Below are 14,977 nucleotides of genomic sequence, written 5' to 3' on the forward strand. Positions count from 1 at the left end.
ATAAAAAAAAATTCACAATGTTAAATCCTTTTTAATTGCTAATTTAATGTCATACACAGCAGTTACTGTTTGTTAATTTCAAATTTAAGGTAAATCTAACAAGTCTAAATCTATATGAAGTGTGACACCTACTGAGCCCTGAATAAAAGAACACCGGGCACCAAACAGCAGTTTCTAGCCGATGAACAGTCCAGAATAATCAGAATGTGCTTTTTGCCAGCAAGTGAGCGCAATCTTTCCACAGATTTCAGCAGTCTCACTTCCAGGTGTCCTGCAGTAGTAAGGTGTCCATCAGGCGGTGCTGCGGGTCTCGGGCGTCAGGTTGATCAGAGAGTTACTGGCCTGAGCCAGCTCTGTGATGGACACTCTGCCTCGCTGTTTCATGAAATTAGCCACTGAGTTCAGCTCTTCTGGAGTGATGGAGATAAACTTCCCTCTGTCATCTATCACTCCTGCAATGAACATACAGCAAAATACAGCATGTCATGTCATCAAGGATACATTAATAATAGGAAAATTATAATTCCTTCCATTACAATAGGGCCTTTGCACTACTCAGTGCTCAGGCCCCAATAAAATGGAAATGGATATACTATTTAATTACTTTATTAGAATAATGAGTTCAGTATTACATAAACTGTAACCTCCACAAAAAATACTGGAACAAGGATTTATTCTGGATAACCTAAACATTTTCATCTGTAATTGGTGAAGTTGTTTGGACTTACATAATATAATTACCACTGACCGAACCAGGTAGCCATGGGCATTAAAGCCAGCTTTTTTTTTCTTTTCTTTTTTTAAATGTTTGCAAGAAATGAAGTGGGATGATATGGAGTCTACAGAGGTACACAGATTAATGGTTTAATGTAGCCTCCAATTTCATCCATAGATAATGCAAAACATCCCCAGTTCATCAGTGCTGCATTTTCACAGATATCTGATGTTATCTGGTTGCTTGTCCATCATAAATATGTGGCATTGTTTTTTGGGCTGCAACTATAACTTATTCTTAATCAATAAAGATGTGGATTATTTTCCCAATAATTGTTTTATTTTAATAGAAACAAAATCTAAACCCAAAGTGACATTTGTTTTGTCCAACCAACAGTCTACCACTAAAAAAATATAAGTTAGAAAAAGCACACAAGTGAGAAGAATGTAATGTTGCCATTAATGCTAAAGCCAATGAGTTCTTTGTTGATCAACTTATCAACTCAGAACTAGTTGTTTTGCTGACATTATGCTGACGTTATTTTAAAGCATTCTGAAACATGGTGGGAGATCATTTCTGATCAATGTAGTAACAGATGTTTATCTGGTTTCAATAACTGCACATTGTACTGTTTTTATTTTGTATCTATATTTCCTATGTAAATTAGTTGTAGAAAAACCGTAGCATTCCCTCTACTGCAACACAGATCTCAGATAATAAAGGAATTCATAAACATTTCAGGCTTCATAGATGCGAGATGTGGAGAAAAGAGCCATGAGTTGCACTGTTGTTGGACATCAGCACACTAAATGGACAAAAGTGGATCATCTCTTGCAGCGGAAAATGAGCAAGAGTACAAACCAGACTTAAGTTTTCACACCCTGGGACTGTTTGTAAACTCCAATCACAGGAACATTTCTTCACGCAATTTATTTGAAGAAAAAGAGTTCATGTTTCTTTGTTTACTGGGATCAGCTCCATCCATACCTGCCCTTGTCACACTAACCTGTGAGGGAGCCTTCAGCTAACAGGTCCTGCAGTCTGCCAATAGCATCCTGTGTCCTCATCCCAAAATGAGAAGCCAAGTCCTCCAGGAGAACCACCTTCGAGCTCTGCAGGACAAAGGAGAAAGTGTAAAAGTTCAGTTCATGTTTATTGTCCCCATGGGGAAATTATGTTGCAGTAAAAAAATCATATCACATGGTATTAAAACATTAGCACATATAAGGCAAGCATGAAAAAAAATACCATAGTACAAAGCAATATGAAAGGGGGGGGTAGAGTTCCAGACCAGCTGGGAGAAAGAGAAATTACAATAAATACACAAAATGTATCGATCATCTTCATTACTAAGGAGTTTAATGGCCTGTGGAACAAAGGAGAGCTTGGATCTGTTTTTACTAAACAAAGGAGCACAGTATCGTTGTCCTGAGGGTAGCAATTCAAATGAGGAGGAAAGGGGGTGCTTCTGACTGCCCACAATACTATTTGCCTTTCTCAGTATTCTGTTTTTATATAAACTTTCCATACTTGGGAATGGAATACCCGATAGTTTGCTGGAAGTTATATGTACTTTTTTTGTGCTACAGATGAAGAAAAACTTCAGTTTAGGTTGGAGTGTGAAGTCTGTCAGCTCTTACCTCAATGTACTGTATGAATTCTTGCAGGAGGTTGCGTGACTGAAAGTAAAAAAACAAAAAGACTTCTTTAAAATATATTACAGACAAAATGCAAAAAATATGACATGATTATAACTCAGCAGAGATGTGACCTGGTCCTCCGTGAGCTGCTCCTCTTCTCCCTGGTCTTCTATGATGAAGGACGCTCTAAGTCTTAAGTACTCCTCCTCCTCTCGTCTTTCTTGCTCCTCTTTAGCTTGACGCTCCTCCTCCTCCTGAATAAACACCACCAAAGAGTCTCAGCATCTCCTCGTACAAACACACAGGGAGGAAACTGTTGGGGAATGTGTGTAACCTGTTTCTGTTCCAGGTGTCGTTCTCTCTCTTCCTCCTGACGTCTCTCCTGCTCTCTGAGCTCTTGCATCCTTTTCCTCTCCTCCCTCTCCTCCATCTCTGCCTGGAAATAAAAAAACAACACAATACAGTACAATACATGACAACACTGGATGATACTGCAAACTGTTGAGTTTTAAAACCTCAACAAGGAGCTGAGGTTGTCATTAGACAGTGTAACTAAGTCTTTAAAGTTGCTGTATTAGAAATACTAAAAAGTAGAACTACTGCCTTGCAGTTGTATGCCTCCACCAACCAGTGAATTTGTAGTTCACATCCATGTACTGTATGTCCAGAATCATACAGCCCACTTTACATCGGTGAAGCACAGGTGGAGAGGGTGAAAACCTTTAAATTCCTCGGCACTTACATCAGTGAGGACCTCTCCTGGTCTCACAACACTCAGCATATTGTCAGTAAGTCTCAACAACGGCTGTACTTCTTAAGAAAGCTGAGGAAATTTGGTCTGTCCACCAAACTCCTTAGCAATTTCTATAGATGTACAGTGGAAAGCATCCTGACTAATTCCATCACAGTGTGGTTTGGAAACGGCACAGTACAGGAAAGGAAAGCTCTCAAGCGTGTGATTAAAACTGCACAATATATCTGTGGAACAGCTTTTCCATCACTGCAGGACATTTATAAAACCCGGGTAACTAAGAGGGCACATAACATTATCAGAGACACTACGCACCCTCAGCACATACTGTTCACATTGTTACTTCTGGCAGACGTTATAGGAGCCTGAAAGCCAGAACATCCAGACTTAAAAACAGTTTTTATCCACAGGCCATCAGGCTGTTGAATGACTCAGTCTTCTGACAATTTCTACTCGCAATCTAATCACTGTTTGCACTACACTGTGAATGTTTGCATTTGTTCAATGCATATGCTTTTTATAATGCTTTTAATGTCTTGCTGCTGCATGCAATTTTATACTTGAATCTTTTAAATATATTGTGAGTATATTGTGTACATTTTTATATTGTGGGAAACGTTGCAACTTAAGAATTTCATTGCATGGTGTAAAATCTGTGCATATGACAAATAAATATCTTGAATCTTGAATCTTGAATACAGTATATGTAGTGAAGACTTTGAAGTGATGGATGGATGGATGGATGGAACACATGAAAAATGTACAGTATCTAAAATAAATAGCTTATATTAAATACCAAATATGCTCTCTGAGAATGCTTATATAGCTGTTTTCAACAACAATAAAAGACTGATTAAAAGAGGGGGACAAGAGAGATCATAGGGGGGTGCGAAGTGAGGTGTGGTGTATGACATGTCTGTATCGTCACTGTGCAGTATTTTTATGAACTATGAAAATCTGGTCATGGTTGTCACCCACCCATAGAGCTGAAGTTAAAGTTACATCCAGTAGCAACTGTTCTTCTGGTTTTTCATTGTTGCGCACTGAAAACAATGTACACTGTCTGATCAGTCAGAAGGACCGAGTATTGACCATGAGCTGCTAACCAGCCAGCCAGCTTTAATGCTTCATCCACACATTGTTTTCACCAGATGAGTGACAACTTGGTTCTGCTCATTTACTGTAACCAGTGTAGCAATGAATCACGGTGGAATTACCAAGATAGCTAGCTAACTAGCCAGCTGTTAAAATAAAGAGGGTGGGTTGGAAAACAAATGACAGTGACCTGTAAAGGCCTACAAAAATAAAGTGATTTGCAGGGGAAGTAAAAGTATATGTTGGTTGCAAATGGGTGTGCACAATTGTGATACAATTGTAACAAGGAGCCATAACTCATTAAAAAAAATTACTGAATAATAATTAATGATTAAATTAAGGATTAAGGAAGGAAGAAATTAAGCAGCAAATGAGACAGTAAGGAATAGCATAGTGTATGTTAGCATAGCAAGGCTAACGTTACTGAGTAAGAGAGGCATCCACCATACATGGAAAAGGGGCACAAACAATTTAAGATGAGGGCAGAGGCATTCCTTGATTACCAGACTATACAATGTGTTCAGAGAAGAGCAAAGCACATATGTAAGGTATTAATTCAGAATACATTACAAGATTGTGCCATGATGTTTTTGTTGGAGCGATGTCCTTAGGCAAAAGTCAGTAGACTGAATAGCCTTTTGTTGTGGACATTTATGATGCTTTTTTATGGAAATCTGTAGGATCTTAAATATAGAGTTCTCTTTTTTGATCCTTTTGGGATGACTCCCGCAGGAAATTGATATTTCCAGCAGCTTAAAAAAAAGGTTTAAAAAAAAATACAGTATAGAGAGAAAAACAGTATAAAAATAACAATAATACTAATAACAATAAAACCTTGGGCTATAAAAAGACATTTAGCATAAATGATAAGTTGAGAGCAGTTAAGAGTGTCCAGGTATGTATGTGAGTAGATTATTAATTACTAAATTGCACAGTGAAAGAGTGGCTACCACTCCTTCTCTTCTGTACTGTCCTCTTTACCCTATTTCCTCCTACCCCCGAGTGAGGAGTTGTAGAGTCGGATGGCATTAGGGACAAAGGAGTCCTTGAGTCTGTTGGTCATACACTTGGGAAGGAGCAGCCTTCCACTGAACAGGCTCCTCTGGGTGCTGAGGACAGTGTGCAGGGGGTGGCTGGCATTGTCAAGCAGTTTGTCCAGTGTCCTCCTCTCTAAGTCCAGCTTCATGCTGACCACAAAGCTGGACTGCCTGATCAGTTTATCCAGCCTGGAGGTCTCCTTCTTGGATATACACTCACCGGCCACTTTATTAGGTACCCCATGCTAGTAACGGGTTGGACCCCCTTTTGCCTTCAGAACTGCCTCAATTCTTCGTGGCATAGATTCAACAAGGTGCTGGAAGCATTCCTCAGGGAGTTTGGTCCATATTGACATGATGGCATCACACAGTTGCCGCAGATTTGTCGGCTGCACATCCATGATGCGAATCTCCCGTTCCACCACATCCCAAAGATGCTCTATTGGATTGAGATCTGGTGACTGAGGAGGCCATTTGAGTACAGCGAACTCATTGTCATGTTCAAGAAACCAGTCTGTGATGATTCCAGTTTTATGACATGGCGCATTATCCTGCTGAAAGTAGCCATCAGAAGTTGGGTACATTATGGTCATAAAGGGATGGACATGGTCAGCAACAATACTCAGGTAGGCTGTGGCATTGCAACGATGCTCAATTGGTACCAAGGGGCCCAAAGAGTGCCAAGAAAATATTCCCCACACCATGACACCACCACCACCAGCCTGAACCGTTGATACAAGGCAGGATGGATCCATGCTTTCATGTTGTAGACGCCAAATTCTGACCCTACCATCCGACTGTCGCAGCAGAAATCGAGACTCATCAGACCAGGCAACGTTTTTCCAATCTTCTATTGTCCAATTTCGATGAGCTTGTGCAAATTGTAGTCTCAGTTTCCTGTTCTTAGCTGAAAGGAGTGGCACCCGATGTGGTCTTCTGCTGCTGTAGCCCATCTGCCTCAAAGTTCGACGTACTGTGCGTTCAGAGATGCTCTTCTGCCCACCTTGGTTGTAACGGGTGGTTATTTGAGTCACTGTTGCCCTTCTATCAGCTCGAACCAGTCTGGCCATTCTCCTCTGACCTCTGGCATCAACAAGGCATTTCCGCCCACAGAACTGCCGCTCACTGGATGTTTTTTCTTTTTCGGACCATTCTCTGTAAACCCTAGAGATGGTTGTGCGTGAAAATCCCAGTAGATTAGCAGTTTCTGAAATACTCAGACCAGCCCTTCTGGCACCAACAATCATGCCACGTTCAAAGTCACTCAAATCACCTTTCTTCCCCATACTGATGCTCGGTTTGAACTGCAGGAGATTCTCTTGACCATGTCTACATGCCTAAATGCACTGAGTTGCCGCCATGTGACTGGCTGCTTAGAAATTAAGTGTTAACGAGCAGTTGGACAGGTGTACCTAATAAAGTGGTCGGTGAGTGTATTTCTTACTTGATTTATTATCATAATAAACAGTTTTTATAATAAGGCAATGACCTCAATCGCTACTTTCAAGTCTTCTTTCCATACAGTATGATGTTCATTCTGTAAAATATGGTCCCATTTATTTTTAAATTGACAATAAAGTAGGTGATGCTTTAGGGGCGATGCTTTAGGGGCGATGCTTTAGGGGCGTTGCTACACACCAACCTGTCCATCATGACGGAGGTTTAGCAATGCTAACCATGGCCCTGTGTACATTTTAATAGCTGTGAACTTATTTTTGAGTGTTGTCATGTTTTCTTCTTAAACTTTTACTTCATCAAATTTTATTGGAACATTGGGTTACCTAGATATGGGGCGGCTGTGGCTCAGTGGTAGAGTGGTTGCCTGCCAATCGGAAGGTTGGTGGTTCGATCCCTGGCCCTGCAGTCCCACGTCGAAGTGTCCTTGGGCAAGACACTGAACCCCGAGTTGCCCCCGGTGCTGTGCATCGGAGTGTGAATGTGTGTGAGTGTTTATCTGATGAGCAGGTGGCACCTTGTACGGCAGCCCCGGCCACAGTGTATGAATGTGTGTGAATGATGAATGTATCCTGTATGATGTAAAAGCGCTTTGAGTAGTCGTTAAGACTAGCGCTAGAAAAGCGCTATGTAAATACAGCACATTTACATTTTAGATATGTCTTGTTGATCGTTCAAGACATATCCTCAAGGTAGCGAGCTGATTCTGTTTCTGCCGTACATGCACATGAATGGCGGCAGTACCAGGAGGTCTGCGGTTACCCGCCTGTAGATGCCCACTGGATGACTCTCTTCAGAAGGGTTGAAAATCTGTAACTTTCCCCCCTTTAATGTAAGTGTATATAGCGCTTTTCCAGTCTTAACAACTGCTCAAAGCGCTTTTACATCTACAGGATACATTCACCATTCACACACATTCATACACTGTGGCCGGGGCTGCCGTACAAGGTGCCACCTGCTCATCAGATAAACATTCACACACATTCACACTCCGATGCGCAGCACCGGGGGAAACTCGGGGTTCAGTGTCTGAACACTTCGACAAGGACCAAGGACACTTCGACAATGACTGCAGGGGCGGGGATTGAACCACCAACCTTCCGATTGGCAGGCAACCGCTCTACCACTGAGCCACAGCCGCCCCTTTAACGTTTAGCTTAATGCGCCGCCATTTTGGTACGGTTGATTTTTCCAGGTGTAAAACAAAACTGAACCAAGGGGAAACTGCTCCAAGTTTACAAACTCATCAACTGATTCGGACCAAAGCAAACAAATAAAGGTTTAAAAACAACCTAAAAAACACTTGAGAAAAAAACAGATTTTGTATCACTGTGCTTTAGATTGTAACCATCAGAACCACCAGAAAAACCCTTTGAATATTATTATTTGAATATATATTTCTCTTATTCAAAGCACTGCCGCTTTCTTTTTCTCTCCTGCACACCAGAGACACACTTCTGCAGCCGGCATTTCAGTGCGAGCAACGACTCACACAATGTCTCTGTCTTTTTAAAAATGAGTCGGGAAGCCAACAGCAAAGACGGTTTTTACTTTAAATGTTACCAAACCAAGAGAAATGTTCTCCCCTTTTCCTAAAATGTGTCCCAAAAGAGCTCGGGCTCCATGTTGACTTCATGCTCCAGAACCTTTTCTGTGTCTGTCACTCAGCGTTTTTAAGAAACCTCCGTCAAAAAAGTCGTTACAGGGGCTTAACCCGTTCACTGGTTTTAATTGACAAAAGAAGGGTTGAACACGGGTCAGACAACCCTATTCCACTCCTGTTCATTGGTGTGAAAGAGGTATTAGTGTGAAGTATGGACCCTTACCTCTCTCTGAACTTTCTTGGCCTGTTTCTCCTCCAGCTTCTTCTGCTTCTTGGCTCCAACTTTCACAGTCTGAAAGTTCTGCTGCTCCCCTTCTTCTTCCTCCAAATGCTCCTCCTCTGAAATCAACAGCCCAATTTTTATTTTACATCACAGATTATATGTATCACAAGACTTTGTCTGTTGAGATGGGACCTTTCAACTACTTGTATGTAGGAAACCTATAGTTTGGTTCTGCTTTGACTCCATTCTGGGTTTCCCTGTCACACAATGGGCCCATAAATCTTCCAAGTGTTGATTTAGAAGTACAGAGTCAATTCACTCATTATGTAGCATGTGATATAAAGGTTCTACATGTTTGGCTATATGTCTTTTTCATACATCTGATTATCCCAAAGAAGAAGAAGCACAAACATCATTTATACAACTTCTCCTTCAGGTGCTTTAGTTCCAGGGTCCTTGTAATGTTCCTTTTTAGTAACGGTTTGCTTTATTTGCAATAATTTCTTAAAAGCATTATATGCCTTACATTTACATTTCATGATATAGTGTCCTTTCTCTTACAGAAAAGAGTCTTTGGATCGGAAGAAAGCTTTTCAGATATCACACTAATGAACAATTCCATATTCATTTTGAAATCTGCATCTTAGATCACATTTTCACTGAGTATGACCACTATTACTGTCATTACTAAACATTGTGCTAAAATCTGAACAATAACCTGTTGTCAGTGGGCTTATTTGCTAGCCACCAACCCCAAAGGAAAAACGCAGCACAAAGACGCCACCTTTGAATTGCGTTATGTGATTTTCCATACAGTTTGGCAACATACATCCGCTACAGAGAGTCATTTCAGCTCCAGTAAATGTTATCAACTTGTCCCCAATCAGCTGTCTATTTTCTGTCTTAAGCACACGCCATCCCTCCTGTGAATCAGTCAGTGACTCCTCAGGTTCCAGCGCCGGAGGTGGGCCTGAGCCTGGAGCTCTGCAGCATGGACTGAGCTGTTGAGAGCTCAACTGAACTGAAAAATGCATGGGTCTTTTCAGGAAGTGATTCGGTTCTGTTCGTTCCCCCAAAAGATTCAATCTTTTAATAATAATAATAATACATTTTATTTAACAGCGCCTTTCTAACACTCAAGGACGCTTACAGAGAATAAAAGACAGATATAGGGAACATAAAAGTGTAAGTAGTAATAACAAAACAGATAAAACAAAAAACAAAACAAACAAACAAACAAACAAAACAAAACAGGAACAGTGTATTTACAGATAAGCGAGCTGGAACAGATGGGTTTTAGTCTAGTTTTGAACAGAGGGAGAGAGTTGATGTTGCGGAGGTCGGGTGGGAGTGAGTTCCAGAGCTGGGGAGCAGAGCGGCTGAAGGCTCTGCTCCCCACGGTGATGATCGAGCATGGGGGACAGTGAGGTGGAGGGAGGAGGAAGATCTGAGGGAGCGGGAGGGGACGGCAATGTGTAGGAGTTCTGATAGATATGGAGGGGCAAGGTTATGGATGGCTTTGAAAGTATGGAGAAGGATTTTAAATTGTATTCTGAATTGAACCGGGAGCCAATGGAGCTGCTGAAGAACCGGGGTTATATGATGAAATGAGGGTTTTGAACAACTCTTTCGCCAACACTACTTTATAGCAATCTTCTCAAATAACTACACTTTCAGAAATATGGCTACGGTGACTTTATAAAGATATATTTATGTATAAGAATGTTTGTTAAAAATACTGGCCTTGCTTGATCTAGATAATCTGATGCAAAAAGTTGCATTAATTGAATGTTGATCGTTCATTAAGTAGCTCAATCAGGATTTTTTTTTGTCAATGTGCCTTTGCAAAGGTGTGCCAATTTTTTTTCAAGTCAGCCAATCAGAGCAGATCGGGCTTTTTCAGGCAAGGGGGGGCTTAAGAGATGGGCACTAAAGGCCCTGACACACCAATTTTAAACGGAGCGCTTCTGAGAGGTGATTTCAGACAGTATGACAAAAAAGTGTTTTTTGAACAATAAAGCATGTAGACATGTTCTAGAAAAAATCCAAAATACAAGTATGCACCTGAAAATAAGTATGATATGTCTCCTTTAAACAAAGTTATAAGTGACAGTGTTTACCCTGTTCCACAGCTTCTCTCTGTGGTCTTCTGTTAGCCATCACCGCTGCGAGGTTCCTCCTCCTGCGAGGCATACCGGCGCCTCGCTCCTCGGCTGCCCGCTGAGGGGGCCCCACTGCCTGGACAACATCCCTCCGCTGCTCCTCATCAACTGAGCATGAAGAGAGAGCACAATATGTCATAGTATGTTCCATGCATTACACATATGTTTAGACTACAAAGGAAAAAAACACTATCTGTGTATCAGAGCAGTACAGGGCATTAGTTAAGACTAGAACTGGAGTGAGATTGGTGCATTCCTGTCCTTACCCTAATTATATTTCTCTCTCTACATTCATCGAATTAGGTTAACTCTCATGTTGTCCTCGGGTCAAATTTGACACCTTAAAAAAATCTGAAATACGGGTTTCTTTTTAACCAAATTACCACAAAAAATGGATTGGATTCCATACAACGCTCTTTGCAAATGTTGGGTGGCACTGTGCCAGCACACTTACATTCCTGACTAAACTCATCTCTATGTTCCTCTGATCTTAACTAATCAATAATTCATAATTTCTACTTTTGTTGACTCAAATATTAGGTATAAGTCTATATAAATGAGGGTTACTGACCATGAATTCCAAAAAAATGTGTAAAACTAGTGGTAGTAAGGTGGTGTTAGTGAATACTAAAAAAATCTGACCCTTTAAAAAATGTCAATATCTGAAATATGAGTTTCTATTTAACCAAATTACCACAACAAATGGAGTGGATTCCTTACAAAGTTATTTGCAAATACAACTGATCACTTTCATTAGTCAAAATAATTCATAATTTCTGCTTTTTTAACTCAAATATTAGGTATAATTCTATTTAAATGAGGGTTATTGACCATGAATTCCAAAAGTAGTAAAACTGGTAAGGTGGTGTTAGTGGAAACTAAAAAAAAAGTCTGAAAAAGGGACGAAGAAGTTAATTTTTTGGCCATTTTTGACCCGGGAGGACAACACAAGGGTTAAAAACCTTCAGGCATAAAAAACCGCAACAATGTATCTTTCGTGAAATAGGTTTCATGTTAGGATGACATTATCGCCCCAAATTCTGATCCAAATCCAAATATGTATCAATATATATTAAGAATTTGCCCAGTCCTGACTATATAGGTGCGTTAATCTTCTGAATGTAGCCGAAGAATACATTAAGTTTATCAAATGCATAAAATATTACAACTTTGCAGTAAGGCTTATGCATAAACAAAGTAAACCTCGTCTTGTATAACTGAGTTTACGAGTAATAATAGAGATGTAATCACTTGTCTCCAATAAAATTGTTAACAGATGAAGAAAAATAATTCGACAACTCCGTAGTTAAGGACAGGTTGACAGTTGTTAGCTGACGTTGCCTAATATCGCTAAGGAAAAAATTAACTGACGTTAGAGCGGAGAATATTCCAGCTTTAATGTTTCCTTTCACTTCTTAAATATTTATTATAACTTCAAAATATGACACTGTGTCGAAAAAGTAGGTTAACTTTACAAACAGCTTGTTAACGACTAGCTATGCTAATAGTCAACAATTGGCGTTAACGTTATTTCACCAGTGCAAGTTAACGTTAGCTTTAGCTAGCTCCTTACTTTCCTGTGTTTTCCTCCGTAACTTCAACGCAAACAAAATGAGGACACTGAGGACGGCAGCAGCTATAAGGTACAGCGTTATATCCATAGCTGTTTCTAAAATATAATTGAACTAAATATGTATTCGTGTCCACCTCATTACAACAGAGTAGCTAGACTGTCGAGGCCACGAAGTCACGTGATTCTTCTTCATGTTATTGTGGGATTCCGGCAGTGTAGACGCTGCTAAGCGTATTACTGCCCTCCACAGGTCAAATATTGAACTTACATAGGAGCCGTTTCTCAAAGCCAAGTATCCTTCCTTGACTTTGAGAAACGGCTACTACTCAGTACTATCTCATTCGTTTCCTGTCTTACTCCCATATTTCTGCCATATTTCATTTCCTTTGTTCCTAGCAACAGCTTTTCCTTTTCATTGTCCAAGTGGAATTGGAACTGTTATTTCCTTTAGTAGGCTAATGCCTCTTTTGAGTTTCTGCACCCTTGTTCCCTTTCACCCCCTAACGTGCTGGCACAGTGGCACCCAACAGAACTGAACATCCATGCCACCCCGGTGTCATCTGAGCTAACTGTGATGAAGTTCTATAATGTTGTCAGACACTTAGAATATTGATCATCTGAGCCTGCAGGTTTCACTGCTGCAGCAATATTGCTTAATACTGAACCAATTTCAAAGATTTTTGTTCACATCAGTCACTTAGACACAAAAAATAAAGAAAAAAGGGACCAGGTTGAAAAAAATGGTACTTACCCTTAAACTCTCCTTTGCAATGAAGTCCCCCTGCTCATTCCCCATCACCCTAAATTGATGTTACAAGCAAACCCAATTCTAAAAAACATACAGTACATTTCATTTACAATGTCAGGATGAGCGTTAGATTTTTCTACCTGCCTAAGGGCATTTCTCCAATAACAAGTTCAAGTTCTGAAGGCCCCACAGCAAAGCTTCAAAGCCTTCGCCTGCACCACATCTAATCCCCACTTCCCTGCGGGGATCCACTCTGTATACTCTTAGAGCTGGCACTACCAACCATTACTTGTATTGTTCTTTTAATTAAAAACAAAACTTAATCCAATTAAACATCAGTCCCCGAACTCCCAAGTCAAATATTTGAATCATTCATCTCTCCTTCCACAAAGTGTCACATGCTTTCCCAATATCCTGATCCGTAACTGCTACTGACTCTATTGTAGAGCTTCCATTCCTGAAGCCATTCTGTAAATCAGCAAAGAGTCCTCTGGTTTCTAAAAAAAGAAACTAGTTTTTTGGTTACCATCCTCTCCATAATTTTACTGAGCACTGCTGTGAGCATTATGGGCGATATGAATTATCTTCTCTGCCTGGCTTCAAGATAGGGACCACAACTGCATGTTTCCATTCCTTTGGCAAATAACCCTCTGCCCACACAGTATTAAAACACAGCTAAGATTTCCTCAAGTACAGTGTCATCCAGATGTTTAATTAACTCAGAAGACGGCCTATCTCTTCCCCGGGGTAGTATTTGCCCCCGACATAATTGCATCCTTCAACTCTTATAGTAAAAAAGAGATTAATAGGATTATCATTTTCTAAACTCTTTTCTAGCTTCCACTGATTAACTACCATCAACTCAGTTCTTTTCCTACGCCTCTAAACTCCGATATTCTCTGATCTAGGCTCTGCTTGAAAACTGTCAACACACATATCTGCTTTTCCTTATTGAAAGCCTGCTACCACCTCACCCTGTTGTAACACTTGTATCAACCTTCTTTTATAGACCTCTGAAATTTTACATAGAGCTGACCACAAATCCCTTACTGAAGTCTCAGGGCCTAGCGTACCACAAAACTTCCTCCAACTATTCATCTTTGCACCCTTGTGCATTAACCAAAATTGGATACTTTCTTAATCTTCTTTATGCAGTTTTTCTACTCCTTACAGCTTCATCCCATTCTTTACTCCACCAGGGAAACCAGCATACATGACCTAGGTTCCTGTTTCACAGGAATGGCAGCCTACAGCAAGCATCCTCACGTCTATACATTTGAGAAATCTCTATGTGCGTACAGCAGTGTGGGCGGGGAGTTGTATGGGCTCAAATAAGAGTTATGCGTAATTTTATGTGTCAAAAAAGTTTGTGAGTGTAAAAACGTTTTGTAACTGTAGATTTATTTTGTGCATGCCAAAAAGTTTTGTAGCTGTAGAATTATTTATATCGTGCATGTGTAATTCAAATTTGTGGAGGAATATTTTCAACCGTGAGGTTTCACAAATTTCCTCTGTGCCTGTGCGAACATGACGTTACAAGCACAAAGCATGAGTTATGAATATGAACAAAGATCTTCTATACCAAAGCAACTCTGGCACAAACTTTGACCCTGTTTGTACGCCTGAGCTGACTAGCAAATCAACACGTTGCCCACTGACGTTCAATCAGAGGAGAAACTCAAACTGTCCAATCAGGGAGCAAAAGGTTCTGCTCTGTTTGCTCCCTCCATCTGGAACATGCTGGAGTCAATACAGAGGAGCCAAGCTGACTCTTCTGGTAAACAGGCGGGTTTAAAGGAGAATTCCGGGCGTTTTTTACCCAAATCTTTGCTAGATGTCTCTGAGTACAGTCAATAGGAGAAGAAGAAAAAAAAATTGGTGCTAGCAAACTAGAGTTGCTGCAGCTAATGGCCAGAGCTACCAGTTAGCTAAAATGCCAGTTGTGGGGGCATGTTCTAAAGAGTGCCTTTGTGCC

General features: G+C 40.5%; 1 protein-coding gene across 1 annotated transcript; it reads right to left on the reverse strand.

Moving 5' to 3' along the window:
• Positions 1 to 43: 43 nt before the first annotated feature.
• Positions 44 to 12,505, reverse strand: ddrgk1 (DDRGK domain containing 1). Its single transcript, XM_032505943.1, has 8 exons — positions 12,255 to 12,505; positions 10,640 to 10,789; positions 8,520 to 8,635; positions 2,690 to 2,791; positions 2,487 to 2,609; positions 2,356 to 2,394; positions 1,722 to 1,827; positions 44 to 452 (listed from the first exon to the last, which is right to left on the reverse strand). Exons 1-8 carry the CDS (start codon positions 12,340 to 12,342, stop codon positions 292 to 294), a joined length of 885 nt encoding a protein of 294 aa, XP_032361834.1. The 5' UTR covers positions 12,343 to 12,505; the 3' UTR covers positions 44 to 291.
• Between the last annotated feature and the right edge of the window lie 2,472 nt (positions 12,506 to 14,977).

Source organism: Etheostoma spectabile, chromosome 24, assembly GCF_008692095.1.
Source record: "Etheostoma spectabile isolate EspeVRDwgs_2016 chromosome 24, UIUC_Espe_1.0, whole genome shotgun sequence".
NCBI lineage: Eukaryota > Metazoa > Chordata > Actinopteri > Perciformes > Percidae > Etheostoma > Etheostoma spectabile.